Genomic DNA, 18,408 nt, shown 5'->3' with positions numbered 1-18,408 from the left:
CCTTTACCCAAATCCAGATAGCAGATGTTCTGAAAGAGCTGGAAAACCTGGACCATACAAATCAGCTGGGCTTGACAATCTGGACCCCCTATTTCTGAAACTGTCCGCCGCCATTGTCGCACCCCCTATTACCAGCCTGTTCAACCTCTCCTTCGTATCATCTGAGATCCCCAAGGATTGGAAAGCTGCCGCGGTCATCCCCTCTTCAAAGGGGGAGACACCCTGGACCCAAACTGTTACAGACCTATATCCATCCTGCCCTGCCTATCTAAGTCTTCGAAAGCCAAGTCAACAACAGATCACTGACCATCTCGAATCCCACCGTACCTTCTCCGCTGTGCAATCCGGTTTCCGAGCCGGTCACGGGTGCACCTCAGCCACGCTAAGGTACTAAACGATATCATAACCGCCATCGAAAAAGACATTACTGTGCAGCCGTCTTCATCGACCTGGCCAAGGCTTTCGACTCTGTCAATCACCATATTCTTATCGGCAGACTCAGTAGCCGTCGTTTTTCTAATGACTGCCTTGCCTGGTTCACCAACTACTTTGCAGACAGAGTTCAGTGTGTCAAATCGGAGGGCATGTTGTCCGGTCTCTGGCAGTCTCTATGGGGGTACCACAGGGTTCAATTCTCGGGCCGACTCTTTTCTCTGTATACATCAATGAGTTGCTCTTGCTGCGGGCGATTCCCTGATCCACCCTACGCAGACGACACCATTCTATATACTTCCGGCCCTTCCTTGGACATGTGCTATCTAACCTCCAAACGAGCTTCAATGCCATACAACACTCCTTCCGTGGCCTCCAACTGCTCTTAAACGCTAGTAAAACCAATGCATGCTTTTCAACCGTTCGTGCCTGCACCCGCACGCCCGACTAGCATCACCACCCTGGACGGTTCCGACCTAGAATATGTGGACATCTATAAGTACCTAGTGTGTCTGGCTAGACTGCAACTCTCCTTCCAGACTCATATCAAACATCTCCAATCCAAAATCAAATCAAGAATCGGCTTTCTATTCCGCAACAAAGCCTCCTTCACTCACGCCGCCAAACTTACCCTAGTAAAACTGACTATCCTACCGATCCTCGACTTCGGCGATGTCATCTACAAAATAGCTTCCAACACTCTACTCAGCAAACTGGATGCAGTTTATCACAGTGCCATTCGTTTTGTTACTAAAGCACCTTATACGACCCACCACTGCGACCTGTATGCCCTAGTCGGCTGGCCCTCGCTACATGTTCGTCGTCAGACCCACTGGCTCCAGGTCATCTACAAGGCTATGCTAGGTAAAGTGCCGCCTTATCTCAGTTCACTGGTCACGATGGCTACACCCACCCGCAGCACGCGCTCCAGCAGGTGTATCTCACTGATCATCCTAAAGCTAAAACTCTCATTTGGACGCCTTTCCTTCCAGTTCTCTGCTGCCTGCGACTGGAACGAATTGCAAAAATCTCTGAAGTTGGAGACTTTTATCTCCCTCAACAACTTTAAAAATCTGCTATCCGAGCAGCTAACCGATCGCTGCAGCTGTACATAGTCCATCTGTAAACTACCCACCAATTTACCTACCTCACCCCCCATACTGCTTTTATTTATTTACTTTTCTGCTCTTTTGCACACCAGTATCTCTTCCTGCACATGATCATCTGATGATTTATCACTCCAGTGTAATCTGCTAAATTGTAATTATTCGATTTATTGCCTACCTCATGCCTTTTGCACACATTGTATATAGATTCTCTTTCTTTCTACCATGTTATTGACTTGTTTATTGTTTACTCCATGTGTAACTCTGTGCTGTCTGTTCACACTGCTATGCTTTATCTTGGCCAGGTCGCAGTTGCAAATGAGAACTTGTTCTCAAAAGCCTACCTGGTTAAATAAAGGTGAAAAAAAAAAAAAAAAAAAAAAATACAATACCCTATACAATCTACTGCATCTTGCCTATGCCAATTGGCTATCGCTCATCCATATATTTATGTACATATTCTTATTCATTCCTTTGTTGTTGTGAAATTGTTAGATTACTTGTTAGATATTACTGCATGGTCGGAACTAGAAGCACAAGCATTTCGCTACACTCGCATTAACATCTGCTAACCATGTGTATGTGACAAATACAATTGTATTTGATTTGATTACAGCCCTTAAGCGTGGTATATTGCCTATATATCACAAACCCCCGCTGTGCCTTATTGCCATTATGAACTGGTTACCAACGTAATTAGACCAGTAAAATATATATTTTTGTCATACCAATGGTACGGTCTGATATATCACAGCTTTCACACTGTCAGCATTCAGGGCTCGAACCACCTGGTTTTTAATGCAAAACACCCCACATTCATCCATACTGGGTCATTTAGGCATAATGTATAGAATGACTTTAATTACGGGTCATTTTTATTGGAGTTTATTCAGTTGGATTGTAGTATGTACATACAAGGGCGTTGTTAAGGGGGGGGGGGGGGGAACATGAATGATTCATGGGGCCCTAGCCTGGTAGGGGCCCATAAACGATTAGAAAAGGATTTGTTAATCATTTAAAAAATGTTAGACAAAAAAATCTGTGATGAAAATTAAAACGTATAACCATAATCAGATCAGGCATCTCTCCCCAACCATCCCGTTTGTACCCCCTCATAATGCACATGGTTTGGTCCATTCACCACGAGGAGAAAAAAACAATACCTCTGATCTGACAGTTGCTCAAGCATGTAGCCTAAGCAGTCACGAGAGATTACCGCTATGTCCCCCTCAAAAACGAAATCGGGTTTCCAGAAAAGGAAAGAAAGGAAACAGAGATGGATAAAGCACAATTCAGGGAAAAAAATTACTCACTATGTTTTTTCACCGAGAAAAAAAAGAAGGATTTGAGTGGTAAGTCAGTGTAGACGGCCTGCCGAACTGAGTAGCCTAAGCTAGCCAATATAGCTAGCTTGATAGCTTGCTAGCTACAGGTAACTGCCCACCGTTGACTCACTCGGCTCAGTCAGAGCAGTAATTATTAACATGATGATGATGAGCTACCACTACCAGCTATGGCTAGCTAATTAGCTATTATTTAGATATTATTATAACTGTATTCCACAACATTGTGTGATATTTGTTAGCTAGCAAGACTAAAATTAAAACCTAACATGTAGTCTACCTATCCATACTGTAGATTCTAGTATTACTACTGCCGTAGACAAAGATCCCAACATGTGTCTACCACATGAAGTTGAAAAAGTGGACCTTGGAGGTGAGGCAGTTGTTTTATAGCAGCAGCAGCTTAACTAGACACGTGTTTTTATTGTAAATTGGAATTTTACAAGATGCTTAAAGGCACAGTCAACTTAGTGTATGTAAACTTCTGACCCACTGGAATTGTGATACAGTGAATTATACGTGAAATAATCTGTCTGTTAACAATTGTTGGGAAAATTACTTGTGTCATCAACACAGTAGACGTCCTAACCGACTTGCCAAAACTATAGTTTGTTAACAAGAAATTTGTGGAGTGGTTGAAAAACAAGTTTTAATGACTCCAACCTAAGTGTATGTAAACTTCTGACTTCAACTGTATACTATTAAAACGTTTTTTCATTTAGTAGTAGATTTTTAGTATGGTAACCTTTGTAGGAGTGAACATTAAACCTAAAATTCCCTTTGTTTACTCACTTCCTAGTGCCTAGAGAGCCCCAGGTCAGCAGAAAGCTGTCAGACAGACTCTGATGCAGAGGAGAGCAGGGAGGATGAAGAGGAGTTAAAGAGTAGCAGCAGTGCCAGTGAAGGAGTGACAGAAGAGATTGAACAAGCAAGTAATAAGGGAAAGGAAGAGAATGGACAGATTCGAAGTGAGGAAGATGAGGTTTTGAAAGAGAAGCTATTGTTCACAGACTAGCCAACTGGTGTGGTGAGACAGAACTGTATAAAATCATGCACCCAGACTCAGAAGGCAAGCCATTCCCCAACTATTTACATTAAGTCAGCAAACAGAAGAGAAAAGGTGCAGAGAGACTGGCTTATTTATAGTAAGAGTGTAAAGGCATTATATAGCATTCCATGTGTTCTTTTTTTCTCATGAGCAAAGTAAACCTTCACCCAGTTCTCTGAATAGTAAGGATGGCTATAAGATATCATCAGTGAAATGGCGGAGAATGCATGACAAACTACCAGAGCATGAGGATGGTGTCTCACAAGAACTGTTACTGGAAATGGAAAAATCTGCAGCATACCGTAACAACAGCTACAGGTATAGACAGTCAGCTGCAGAAACAAATCCAGTCAGGAATTTATCAAAACAGAGCACTTGTAGAAAGGATTTTGGATGTGAAACTGTACATAGCATCTAGGAATCTACCATTCTGAGGGAAATCACTCAATCTTGACGACGTGCATAATGGACGTTACTTAGGCTTCCTTGAACTGTTGTCAAATTAGGACCCGCTATTACGTGAGCACTTACAGTAAGTCGCAGACAAAAAGAAAGGAGCACGACAGTCTCATTACCTCAGATCTGAGAGCCACAACGAGTTCATAGGAATATGTGGTCAAAGGGTTTTGAAAACAGTACTTTATGAAAGAGAAGATGCAATCTATTATTCGGTCATATGTGATGCAACTCCAGACATTTCCCATTCTGAGCAAAATGTATTATTGGTGAGATATGTACACAAAGATAAAGTTCAGAGAACAGGTGACTGGGAAATAATTGAACGTTTTCTTGAATTTAAAGACCTTGCTAGAAAAACAGGCAGTGAAGCGTCTGAAATGATTTGAGTGCATTGGAAGGGCATGGTATTGACATAGCAGATAGCCGTGGTCAAGGCTATGATAACGGTGCAAATATGTCAGGGAAAGTGAAGGGAGATCAGGCACACATACTGCAAAAGAATCCACTGGCCACATACTCACCTTGTGCCTTGCATACTCTTATTCTTGTGGGTGTACATGCAGCTCATGTCGTGCCCAGAAGTATCAACCTTTTTTTGTCTGTGTGAATCGTCTGTACAATKTGTTCAGTGCCAGCCCAGAGCGATGGGCCATTCTCAAAGAAAAGACTGGCTGCTGTCTTAACCGCCTTTCAGAGACGTGATGGAGTGGGTGTATTGCTGTGGTCAGACCAAGGCCCTAGACATGCTTCTTGCTAGCTGCAGCCTGACAAACGAAGCCAAATCTGAGGCAAAAGGTCTGAAAAGCTACTTAATGTCTTTCAAGGCAATCTTCCTGCTCACTTTCTGGGTAAGAGTTTTGCAGTGTATTGAGAATAGAAGGCTAATTTTGCAGTCAGGAAATATTTCTGTGGACACTGAAGCAGCTCGCATTAAGGCACTACAGGAAGAAATACAGGCTCTGCGTAATCAATGGTGACCCTCTTTTGGCAGAAGCATCCACGGTGGCAAATGAAAGGGGTGGAACTACTCAGTTTCACAGTGAACAGAGGAGCCGACAGAAAACAAATAAAACGTTTCCCTGATGAGACTGAAGATGACATAGCAAAATGAACAGAAGTCAGACACTGGATTTCGCAACACAGTGCCTGCGGTTCCACGCGATTGCAGCTATACGCGAGGAGATTTCACCAAAACCAAATGTGTGTATCTTGCCACAAATTGAGAAACAAGTACTCCAAAGATCTCACAGATGGATTTGAAAATGAAGTGCGACGTCTAAAGATGATATATGGTGCCACTTTCTCAGATGGTCTTTCTCCTGTAGAGCTCCTACATGGCATCCACAAGATGCAGCCACAGAGCATTTTTTTGAGAGATATGCATTGCACTGCGAATCTTCTGTACAATGCCTGTAACAGTTGCTGGAGGTGAACCTGCCTTCAGTAAGCTGAAACTTATAACGAACAATCTAAGATCTGCAATGTGCCAAGGCAGGTTGAAAAGCCTTGCCATCCTTTCAAATGAAAACCAGTTAGCTAGAAAATGTCATTTTAAAGACATTATAAACAAGAAGGCTTGACGCTGGGCTCTTGGTGCAGTTTTGTTTACAGGGAACAAACACAAGGACAAATGCCTTAAACTGTTCTACCCAAGCCTGCCCGGGGATGGGCAAAATACTGTTTCAGAGTATTTTCATCTATGGTTTATCTCGTATGGAACTTACTCAGGAATGCCCACATAAAGTCTCGACACTACAGTTGCAGTTTCACAGATGCTTGCTCTCTGTAGGTACCACATTTACGCCTGCAGTCCACATAGTTCAGGAATTGTTTTTATTTTGGGTGTGTTATTTAGGTATATATTTAGGAATTATGCATAGGGCAGAAGAGGGTTAGCCTTGTTTATAAGAATTGGTAATAAATTCTTTAATCTTAAACACGGATCATTGGTAATTTCTTCATTAAAACTGACTACAATACCATATATAAAAAAATAAGTCACCAATTGTTTAGTTATTTATAATAAAGCATCATAAAAATCTCATGACGCAGACAGCTTTTGTTGACATTAGGAACCAAAAATGTTTGCAATACTGTTAAAATATAGGCAAAGGATGAAGGTAGAACCTAGAATATGCACAATTGTAGTATAGAGCAGCAGAAGCTCACAGTTAGTACATTTAATAACACATATTGCTCAGTACGTTATTTTAATCTGAAACATTCTGATTTCTGTGTTAGGGGCCTTGTAGGTTTTTTTTCATGGGGTACATACAGTATGCTAGACCAGTGTACATTCAGTATGCTTTATGTATAGTATAGATCCCTACCACACTGTGGATCTGGAGCTTGCGTCGCTTGGCCAGGTTGATAATGCTGACTCCATTATAGTAGAGGTTCTCCATGCAGCCATGGAAGTTCTTCCTAAGGAAGCTTCCTGGTTTACCGGGTATAGGAATTCCTCCAAAGCTGAGCTTTGAGACACAAAGAGAATGGATTCATAACAAAATATTACTGATTGATTACACCACACAAAAAAACATTTAAATATATATAATTCAGTAATGTATGGATGAATGACTGAATGATTGATGGCGCATAATTAATTATGCCGCATAATTTGCAGTGGCTCTAATGAAATACAGTACATTAATGAGTGATGACGCACCTCATAGTCCACTTCCAGTGAGTCTTCCACACCTGTGGTGCTGAGGTGACGTGTGTGCCCGTCCACAGTGAGGTTGACCTGCTTGTTGGAGCGTTTAACTAGGACATAGTGCCAGAGCTGGTCATCCAGGAGACTGCCCATGCCCACTGACACATTCCCACTGCTGGGGTAGAGCTTAGCGTCGTCTGCAGAGAGGGAGGAGGAGGAGGAAGAGGAGGAGAAGGAGGTGGGAAGAAGAAGAGTACAACACAGATACAGTAGGTTAAATGAGTCTTCAGAATCAGCATCTTATACTGTATATTTGATTTTGTCATAATGATAGCACCATTCCCTTATAGTAGTTCTATGAGACCATTGGCCTGTGCTTACCCAGGTTGAGGTGCAGAGCCAGGGTCCCATGGTGCAGCTCCAATGTCAGGTAGTCTCCTCTGTGTCCCTCCCCGTGCACAAGCACCCCATCTGCCCCGAAGCTCTTAAACCTGAGGGAGATCACATCCTTCACCGTTCTCTGGGACTTCTGGTTAAACCGGTACAACAGAGCACTCCTGCCGTTGAAGTCTGCCACATCTGACTCTGTGAACCAATCGTGGATGAAGATAAACATGAAGAAAGCACGGTTAGATTACCCATATACGGAATATTAGCATAACGTTAAAATGTGTGCTAACGCTTTATAATACATTAGTGTATAATCAGACACACACACACACACACACACACAAATATTGTATGGATGAAGGGCAGGTGCACTGTAAAAATAACCATGAAAAGTAATGCACCTTATCTGAGATCTGGTGTTTGGGGGGTGTTTGAATGTAAACCCAATGCGAGCATTTTAATACACAGAATGTGTTCTAAAACATAAACAAAATAGTCTAAAACACCCAAAGTGGTTCTTCAACTTGAATATTGGTGTTTTTAAGACAGTGTTGTGAAAACAATTTCGGGGGTTTCATTGCATGTAAAAGGCAGCACCAAAACACAAAAACTGTGTTTCTCATACAATCAACGGTTTATTGATTGATGATAAGGGCCCATGGGTAATTTTTTTGGTGGAATTACACCTTTATTTTTTCAACGCTTTATTTGGACAGATTAGAAACAGGGGGAGAGGCAATAACATAATACATTTCATTTGAATTTTACCTGCTCAACCACACAGCCACACTGTAAGAAACTATTCCGGGGTGAATTGAAATTGACTCAAAAAAACAACCAACATACAATGCATTCGGAAAGTATTCAGATCCCTCCCAACAGATCCCATCTGTTACGTGACAGCCTTATTCTAAACTGGACAAAACAAAAAAATTATCCTCATCATTCTACACACGATACCCCATAATGACAAAGCGAAAACAGGTTTTTAGAAATGTTTGCACCTGTATTACAAATAGAAAACTGAAATACCTTATTTACATTTAGTAAGTATTCAGACCCTTTGCTATGGGACTCGAAATTGAGCTCAGGTGCATCCTGTTTCCATTGATCATCCTTGAGATGTTTCTACAACTTGATTGGAGTCCACCTGTTGTAAATTGAATTGATTGGACATGATTTGGAAAGGCACACACCTGTCTATATAAGGTGCCACAGTTGACAGTGCATGTCAGAGCAAAAACCAAGCCATGAGGTTGAAGGAATTGTCTGTAGCACTCCAAGACAGGATTGGGTCGAGGCAGAGATCTGGGGAAAGGTACCAAAAATGTATCCGGCATTGAAGGTCCCCAAGAACACATTGGCCTCCATAATTCCTAAATGGAAGAAGTTTGGAACCACCAAGACTCTTCCTAGAGCTGGCCACCTGGCCAAACTGAGCAATTGGGGGAGAAGGACTTTGGTCAGGGAGGTGACCAAGAACCCGAATGGTCACTCTGAAAGAGCTTCAGAGTTTTTCTGTGGAGAGATTTCTGTGGGAGAACCTTCCAGAAGGACAACCATCCAACCTGACAGAGCTTGAGAGGATCTGCAGAGAAGAATGGGAGAAACTCCCCAAATACAGGTGTGCCAAGCTTGTAGCGTCATACCCAAGAAGACGCGAGGCTGTAATTGCTTCCAAAGGTACTTCAACAAAGTACTGAATAAAGGGTCTGAATACTTCTGTAAATGTGATATTTCATTTTTTCATTGTTATACATTTGAAAAAAATTCTATAAATTTGATTTTGCTTCATCATTATGGGGTATTGTGTGTAGATTGATGAGGGAAAAAATCTATTTATTCCATTTTAGAATAAGGCTGTAACGTAACAAAATGTGGAAAGGGGTCTGAATACTTTCCGAATGCACTATATACCATACTTAATAAAAAATGAATGCAAGTCGTGCAGAGCCCGTGGTATAGCTGTAGGCCTAACGCAGCTGGCTTAGACACGTCACCCCTCTCCCCACCGAAGACCGGGGTTAAATTCCACGCTCCCTTCAATCTGTTTCTCCTACATAGCTGTATCCCCTCTGTCATTTCATAGCAGTCTCAACAAATTGTCAAAATACCTCAAGTCATTTCAATGATTTGTTCTATTCATTTTACCAAAATAATCCGATTGGGCCAAGTAGTGGTGAGGTTTTAATGGTTGTAGGTTTAGTTGGTAGTGCAATTTTTTCACAAAGTGTAATGAATTTATACTACCAACTAGTTGGCTGATACACAGCCGATACAGTGGGTGGCGGTAGGCACCCATAACATTTCTTTGCGTACCGCCATAATACCAAAGAATAAGAAGAAGAACCTGGTTGTCAACAGAAGAGGCAAGAGCAGAATCCTCAATTTTTTCAGGTCAACCTACAGCTACTGCTGGTGATTTGAACACTATGCCTGGCAATGTCTGCCAAAATGGTATAAAATGGCAAATATTTAAAACAACATGAAACGTTAAGAGACTTCAGAAATAGGGATCTAATTATGCACTCGACAGGATTCAAAACATTATAAATATATGTTAAAATAAATAAATGTATAAATAAATTAATGTTTCAAAACATCTCAGGATGATGATTTTCAATACTCCAGCAAAGTTAAAGTATCGTCTCCTTCAAGTTGGTGGCAGCTCAGTTGCCACTAGTTTGGTCGTTACGAAGTACTTAAATTTAACATTGTGTGGCGGGCAGGTTAAATAAAGAGCATTAAAAATCCATAAATGTATAATTCTTGTGCAAATCTTATCTATGGGCTACATTAAGGTTTTTCTTTCATTATTTTATCTGGCGTTAGTGCAAAGCCTAAACATAAGCTTTAGGGCTTAACTGTAGCGAGCCAAATACACACCATTTTCATTCAAACTGAATCTTTCCAGTTTTACATTTTTTATTATTGCATTTTCTCCCCGGTCCCTAAACGTCTTTGCTGCACGAGAGAAGCAGAGATTAAAGAGGAAAGCGAAAACAAACTTTAGTGATGTCAACTAGATTGAAGCATTATTCTATCAATTTATGACATTATTCTGGTGAGCAAGGGTTTATTTACTCTTCCAGGGCAACAAATAATGACAGAAGAGAAGCTGCATGTACAGTTGAAGTCATAAGTTTACATACACCTTAGCCAAATACATTTAAACTCAGTTTTTCACAATTCCTGACATTTAATACTACAAAAAATTCCCTGTCTTAGGTCAGTTAGGATCACCACTTTATTTTAAGAATGTGAAATGTCTGAATAATAGTAGAGAAAATGATTAATTTCAGCTTTTATTTCTTTCATCACATTCCCAGTGGGTCAGAAGTTTATATACACTCAATTAGTATTTGGTAGCATTGCCTTTAAATTGTTTAACTTGGGTCAAACGTTTCGGGTATCCTTCCACAAGCTTCCTACAATAAGTTGGGTGAATTTTGTTCCATTCCCCCTGACAGAGCTGGTGTAACTGAGTCAGGTTTGTAGGCCTCCTTGCTCGCACACACTTTTTCAGTTCTGCCCACAAATGTTCTATAGGATTGAGGTCAGGGCTTTGTGATGGCCACACCAATACCTTGACTTTGTTGTCCTTAAGCCATTTTGCCACAACTTTGGAAATATGCTTGGGGTCATTGTCCATTTGGAAGACCCATTTGTGACCAAGTCTTGAGATGTTGCTTCAATATGTCCACATAATGCTCCTACCTCATGATGCCATCTATTTTGTGAAGTGCACCAGTCCCTCCTGCAGCAAAGCACCCCCACAACATGATGCTGCCACCCCCGTGCTTCACGGTTGGGATGGTGTTCTTCGGCTTGCAAGCTTCCCCCTTTTTCCTCCAAACATAACGATGGTCATTATGACCAAACAGTTCTATTTTTGTTTCATCAGGCCAGAGGACATTTCCCCAAAAAGTACGATCTTTGTCCGCATGTGCAGTTGCAAACCGTAGTCTGGCTTTTTTATGGCGGTTTTGGGAGCACTGGCTTCTTCCATACTGAGCAGCCTTTCAGGTTACTTCGATATAGGACTCGTTTTACTGTGGATATAGACACTTTTGTACCTGTTTCCTCCAGCATCTTCACAAGGTCCTTTGCTGTTGTTCTGGGATTGATTTGCACTTTTCGCACCAAAGTACGTTCATCTCTAGGAGACAGAACGCGTCTCCTTCCTGAGGGGTATGACGGCTGCGTGGTCCCATGGTGTTTATACTTGCGTACTATTGTTTGTACAGATGAATGAAGTACCTTCAGGCATTTGGAAATTGTTCCCAAGGATGAACCAGACTTGTGGAGGTCTACAATTTTCTTTTCTGAGGTCTTGGCTGATTTCTTTGGATTTCCCCATGATGTCAAGCAAAGAGGCACTGAGTTTGAAGGTAGGCCTTGAAATACATCCACAGGTACACCTCCACTTGACTCAAATGATGTCAATTAGCCTAGAAGCTTCTAAAGCCGTGACATCATTTTCTGGAATTTTCCAAGCTGCTTAAAGGTACAGTCAACTTAGTGTATGTAAACTTCTGACCCACTGGAATTGTGATACAGTGAATTATACGTGAAATAATCTGTCTGTAAACAATTGTTGGAAAAATTACTTGTGTCATGCACAAAGTAGATGTCCTAACCGACTTGCCAAAACTATAGTTTGTTAACAAGAAATTTGTGGAGTGGTCGAACAACAAGTTTTAATGACTCCAACCTAAGTCAATGTAAACTTCCGACTTCAGTTGTACCTAATTATAGACAAGTCGAGTAACAAATAACATACAAAAATGTCGGAAATCATAAGCAGAAACATAGACCTATCTAAATCAAATCAAGTTTATTTTATTTTATATAGCCCTTCGTACATCAGCTAATATCTCGAAGTGCTGTACAGACACCCAGCCTAAAACCCCAAACAGCAAGCAATGCAGGTGTAGAAGCACGGTGGCTAGGAAAAACTCCCTAGAAAGGCCAAAACCTAGGAAGAAACCTAGAGAGGAACAAGGCCTGTCAAAAAATGTGCGGGCCTCCGATTTTCACTTTATCACGGACGGTTGCGGGTGAACAAACAGCTGATCCCGCGCATCACTAACACAAACAATATCCTGACTAGAGACAGCCTGATGTGATGATCCACTCACTGTATACACAGCCATAGACCTCCACTCTGAGGCCGATCCATCCTGTGCTGCTCCAGTCCACTGGGATGAAGCGCAGGAACCTAGCTGTGATGGAATGGAGCAGCTTGTGTTGGACCACACCCTCTGAGTTAGTGTTCCCTCTGTATGTCTGCTGGGAAGAGGAGAGGGAGAATAGATACAGTATTTACTAGATTGGTCAAACACATTCAAATCAAAGTTTTTTTCAATTGGTAACAGATCATGGAAAGTAATCATTCATTCAAAGGTAATTTGAAAAAAGCCAGGAATAGTAGACAGTCAATGATACCAACGAGGGCAAATGAGGGCTTTGCTTTTGTGTCAAGATGCAGTTTCTCTATTTCTTCCTCACAACTTTTGAGAAGAACGAGGAGGAACATGAGATTTAAGGCGAAGATGAAGCTCTTTCATGACTTGTATTGATTCTTCTGTGGAGGCCTAAGCCCATCTGAGCCCATTTGTTTTGCCTTTCAGCATGAGAAGAAGCAATGCGACCTCTGTCTCTGGTGGGCCCAGTGGCCACAGAAATCAATTCAAAAGTTCAAACCCCCCAAAATAAAGTAATTCAAGTCAAGCAAAAAGGAAGCTTGTACCCTAGAGGCCAAAAGACTGTGTTTTATGCTCTTTGTAACTCTTAAGCCGCCACCCGAAGCATCTGGGATGAGAGCGTTCAAGTACAGAGAGCAGAAAATAGCTGGGGGTTGATGAGGTAAACAAAAGTTTACATTTGGTATTTTCAGAAGTGTGACATTTTATTTATTTCTTATTTTCTTTCTTTCTATTTTCTTCCAATACTTTTCTCTGCTGTACTTAACCAAAACCTCTCATTTACAGCTTTAAAATGTCTTATAATATCTGCCACGGAAGGATTCCCCTTAAGACCTGAAATGAATCCCTACTTCTTATGACTTACACAAATATAATTTGTCTTATTATGCTTTTTGAAGGGACATGACAATTAGTAATTAACATAAGGGATTTTCATATTTTTTTCACCCAACTTTAAACCTAAATCCAGTGACATGGTGACATTGTAGTTTTCATGAATTTATACGATATAGACAATTTTGACTTTGCAGCTAGCCCCTCTAGAGGGAAAAGCCGCTTAGTTCTGCCTCCAGGGCAAGACTCATGACAATAAACATCAACCTGCCAGACAGGCAGAGCCTCACCTCAGTGTCTTCGCTCTGCCCGTACTGCTTCCAAGCCAGGCCAGAGTCACTGAACAGCAGCATAAAGCTGCTCACCCAGTCAGAGCTCCCTGAACGGCCCTGTGTAGCGATGGCCGTGATCTCCATCTTCTCCCTGAGGTCCAGCTGGAGCCACGGCTGTCTGTCTGACCGCTCCGGGGCCCAGCCACCCTCTCCTGGAGCAGGAAAGGGTACAATGGGTGTGTGTCTCTCCGTGTGTGTGTGTGTGTGTGTGTGTGTGTGTGTGTGTGTGTCTGTGTCTCTGTGACAATTAACAACGACATTCATCACTGTTGCAGTTGTCAATATGTATATTATTGATGCATTTCATTTTAGAATAATTGTTATTGTTTTTATTTCACTTGGTCCTCACACCCACTCAGTGGTCATGCTGCTCCCCCTATGGTCATCCCCCCCCCACCCTCTCAACAGTCTTTACTCTGCCTCCACCCCAATGGACATGTATTTATTCATCACTGCTAGAGTTATGATGTATATAGTGCAATTTCTATTGTTGTTGTTTTTTAGGGCCGTTTTCATTCTTTTATTTCACTTGGTCCTGTATGTTGGAGCTCGGAGCCTAAGATTTTCACTTTACCCTGCAATCACACCTGCAACCCTGTACACGTGACTATTAAACACTCTGAATCTCTCAATCGGAATCGAATCTTCTGATTCTAATAATGCAGGCCAACACAGCCAAATCCCTCACTAGATCTGACAATATTTTGCTTACAGTGAACGTGGCAATACTTACCCTCTCTTCTGTTCAGCTTGGCAGAGTGAGGCAGCTGACTGTTGGAGGATGTTGAAGAGCTTTTGAAGGATGACTCAGGCAAAACTGATAGCAATGGGCCATTACAACTTTCTGAAAGAGGATCGTGGTTAGTTTATGCCGTGCGTGAACAATAGTGTGAAACACTGCCACCAGGTGATGGAAAGAGGGAGTGTCCCAGCAAACCACCTTTATTTAACTAGGCAAGTCAGTTAAGAACAAATTCTTATTTACAATGACGGGACACCGATCCCGAAGAAGTTTTAAGAACACATTCTTATTTACAATAACGGCTTACACAGTCCAAACCCTAGCCAGGACGACGCTGGGCCAATTGTGCGCCGCCCTATGCCTTCTCCAAAACAGCTACATTGAGTAGCCTAATAAGCTTTTAACACCAGTCAATTTGAAGTCAACATAGACACCATGCAATTGAATACAAGACAATTGAATATGAATTCAAAGCACACCAAATGCATTTTCTTAGCCTCACATAACAAGTGTCCTAATGTGTTAAAACAATAGCTCACCAGAGTCATTATGGGGGAAATGATATATACCTCTCAAATATCATACCAAAAGTTGAGTTGGATGAGTGTCAGAGTGTGACCGATATATTTGGCAACCTTAAACACCGATATCGAATAGGCTACTGTAAACATACTTGCAATTGACTTACTTGCTGCATGTGTGGATCCACAAATACTCAAAACAATGACACTGAATGCATAGAACCACGAGGCGCTTCTCGAGCTCATTTTCGCCAACAGAGCAGGCATTTTATCCAATTTGCGTTACAGCATCTGCCGGTGGTCTCCAGAAAATAGGTCCAAACGTGTGCGCGCCGCCGCTCAGAATGTTCCTGTGGCTTTCCAGCTCTATCCTCGATATATTTTTGTAAAAGCCATGTGATTAAATCTTAGAGACCTTCTCACAAATATCATCTTAAAGACGTTGTTTCAAAAACATCAAAAGTCGCTATTTATAAGGACAATAGCTTTACGTTCTTCATCAAMGATTGCTGGTTACTTCTGGTGCGTTCCGACGCACTAGCATCGTCGCGACTCCAATGGGAAATCAATCAGAATTTTGAGCACGCAGTGAGCATCTCACCTGCTTCATTTGCAAGCGCGCGTGTGTGTGTGTGTGTGTGAGAGAGAGTAAGCGTCAAATAGATAGAAAGAGAGCGAGAGAGAGAAAGAGATTCAGCACCACAGACAGCTCCACGCGCGTCCAAGCGATGCCAGGGCTTGCATATCCCGCTGTGCTTTCACGCTATAGCGTCAAAACATGAGACCAACAATTTTGACGCGTATAGATTGTTCAGTTCAGATGCCATAATAAACCCATCAGGCCTATATTTAATTAGACGCTGCTTAGCATTTGATTGTGATTGCCTGTCACAGATTATTGCATTGTAACGTGTTAGTCATCATACACTAAACCTAATCCTAATCTATCTCATATCATCTCTGCATCATTCATCCAGCAAGGTCATTTGGACTGAATGTTATGTTATCCATCCTATAACAGTATCCATTTGAAATGGGATGGTCTAAAAACCATTCATAAATCATGTCATTTTGTTTATTAATCACTTATTTGCGATACTATTTCAGATCTTGCTGCTCTCTCTGTACATGTATACTTTTGGTTTCTTCTCTCATGAAATATCTAATTAAATAAATTTCTGTGATTAATAATGTTTGCACCATGTTTTGTGCTGCTACCTTGTTGTGATGCTGCGATGTTGTGTTGCTACCGTGTTATTGTCATGTTGTGTTGCTACCGTGGTGTGTTATCATGTGTTGCTGCCATGCTGTGTTGTTGGCATATTTTTAAACGCACAAACACACACACACACTTAAGTACATCCTGGATCATATAAGAGCATTGTTCCATAGATAACATAATGCAGTGTTCAGTTGGGTTGCCTGGCAAGGCACTGGCAAGGCCAGACAACATCTGTTTTCTGTGGGTAGCATGCAGCCATAACCCTGGAAGGCCAGATGGAAGGTTTCGAACAACTATTCTATGTTCACCAACTCAGGTTGGACAGGACAAATACGCCATCCAACCAAATACGTTTTGTTGTTCATTAGTTGTGTTTTCATGTAATTTAGAGGCACTTTTGAGGGACTAGTTTCAGGTTTAATACAAAAGATAACTGAATCCAATTAAATCACGGTAAAGATAGATTATATGTGACATATGACAGTTATTGGCATGCCAACGATGTTGTTAGGAATTTGATTACTTAACATACTTCTGATGTTAACAATATCTGTACATATCCTGTGCCGTTCTTATTAGACTTACTAGAGTGTCAATCACAACTTTTTAATGACATTACCTGGTCTGTTACACAACAGTAGATACGTGGTCTTATTGTCTCCCAAGTTCCAATTAAAAGTACACAGAACTGAAAAATTAAATACTTTTTGGGACAGCAAAAATAATGTAAACATCTATAAAACCTCTATAAACATCTAGAAATTCACTGTCCCAAAAGACTGCAGAGTAGATGAGTAAATGTACAGAAAATATACAATGCATACACATAAACAGAAGACGGTCTTCTTTCCTATGAGACAGGTTTTACGATATTCAAATACCAATGGCAGATTTAATCCCCCGAGGTCAGGATGTCAGAGAAGACCAGGATTAATTGTATTCTGCATACAGTGTCGAATTAGTAATATACATGGGCTTATACTGTCATATAGTCAGTATGAATAAGCACTCCTACACAGCACATTTAACACTTTCTTAGTAATTATATATGAACCCACCAAAATTGGGTTAAACTCACACTTTTTAAAGTGTTGATAAACGAACACCCCAAGATTGTTGGGCCACTAACACCATGGGTTTTGCAAATTCAGACATAAATTAATACTTTATTAGAGCTGATGCTGTTACACATTCTCAGTGTTAATATCTATGGTGTTAAAGTAACTCGTTTTGGGGTGTTGGTCAGAGACATGGTTTTGTTGGTCAGAGACATGGTTTTGTTGGTCAGAGACATGGTTGTTGGATTGAGAGCTTTCAGTTCTCTAGCCTTCCCCAAGTGAGCACCTAAGTTAATATTTTATTATAAAAATGTAATTATTTATTATATTTTTGGACATTACCATACTTCTTCAGCCTAGTTGTACCATAACACAGTGGTCTGAAACTCATGGTTTGCTGGCCACATCGGCAAGTCATATTATGCTGGTTTGCAAAGTGTTATATAATTCCTATTGGAATCCAGCCAGAGTTAGGTAGTGATGTTACGTTTGATACCGGAGCTCCAAGGCATGTGTCGAAATCGCTAAGCAGCTAACTTAGAAGCAGTGTGCTGATGCGTGTATCACTTTACCAGAAGTACGTCATCACGATGTCCGAAGCTTCATTTGATCACGTGCTTTCAGACTGTGTGTGGAAAAATGCAAGATCCCACTGATTTCGCTGAGGTTCCAGTGCTTTTTTCAGTTCTGCTTTCAAACACCGACCACTACGGGACACTGTACTTATAAATATAGTTAGGAATTTGGACAAAAAGGTTCACCTGACTGGTAGCTGGTAGAACTATGGACTATTCAGGGATGTGAGGGTATGAGGTCAAATCCTGTTGAAGGCACACTATTTAGAAAATGTTTTTTATTTGAAACCACACTTTCTGCACTGTTGTTCAAATCATTTGTTTCATTTAGTATAGTATAAGCATCCTAAATAATGCCATAGATTCAGTTTTTGAAAAATAGTATTGGTATAAACTGGTATAGAAACCTGGTATTGCAACTGATTATAGGCTACTACTGCCGACGACTTACCGCTGTATCACAAAGTTCTAATGGAAACAGTA

The 18,408-nt window shown here is 41.2% G+C and overlaps 1 protein-coding gene across 1 annotated transcript in view; it reads right to left on the bottom strand.

The window, feature by feature from the left end:
- The window catches only part of LOC111953348 (contactin-associated protein-like 5), a 34,803-nt gene extending 19,159 nt beyond the window's left edge, over positions 1–15,644 (bottom strand). Inside the window, exons 1-7 of the mRNA XM_070435480.1 lie at positions 15,234–15,644; positions 14,541–14,647; positions 13,766–13,959; positions 12,576–12,723; positions 7,426–7,629; positions 7,057–7,241; positions 6,719–6,862 (exon numbers count right to left, since the gene is read on the bottom strand). Coding sequence (XP_070291581.1) covers positions 6,719–6,862; positions 7,057–7,241; positions 7,426–7,629; positions 12,576–12,723; positions 13,766–13,959; positions 14,541–14,647; positions 15,234–15,337 — 1,086 coding nt within the window. The 5' untranslated portion in view covers positions 15,338–15,644. The remainder of the gene's footprint in view (positions 1–6,718; positions 6,863–7,056; positions 7,242–7,425; positions 7,630–12,575; positions 12,724–13,765; positions 13,960–14,540; positions 14,648–15,233) is intronic.
- Positions 15,645–18,408: the final 2,764 nt, after the last annotated feature.

This window comes from Salvelinus sp. IW2-2015, linkage group LG27, assembly GCF_002910315.2.
Source record: "Salvelinus sp. IW2-2015 linkage group LG27, ASM291031v2, whole genome shotgun sequence".
Taxonomy (NCBI): Eukaryota; Metazoa; Chordata; class Actinopteri; order Salmoniformes; family Salmonidae; genus Salvelinus; species Salvelinus sp. IW2-2015.
This window is presented reverse-complemented; position numbering and strand designations above follow the sequence as displayed.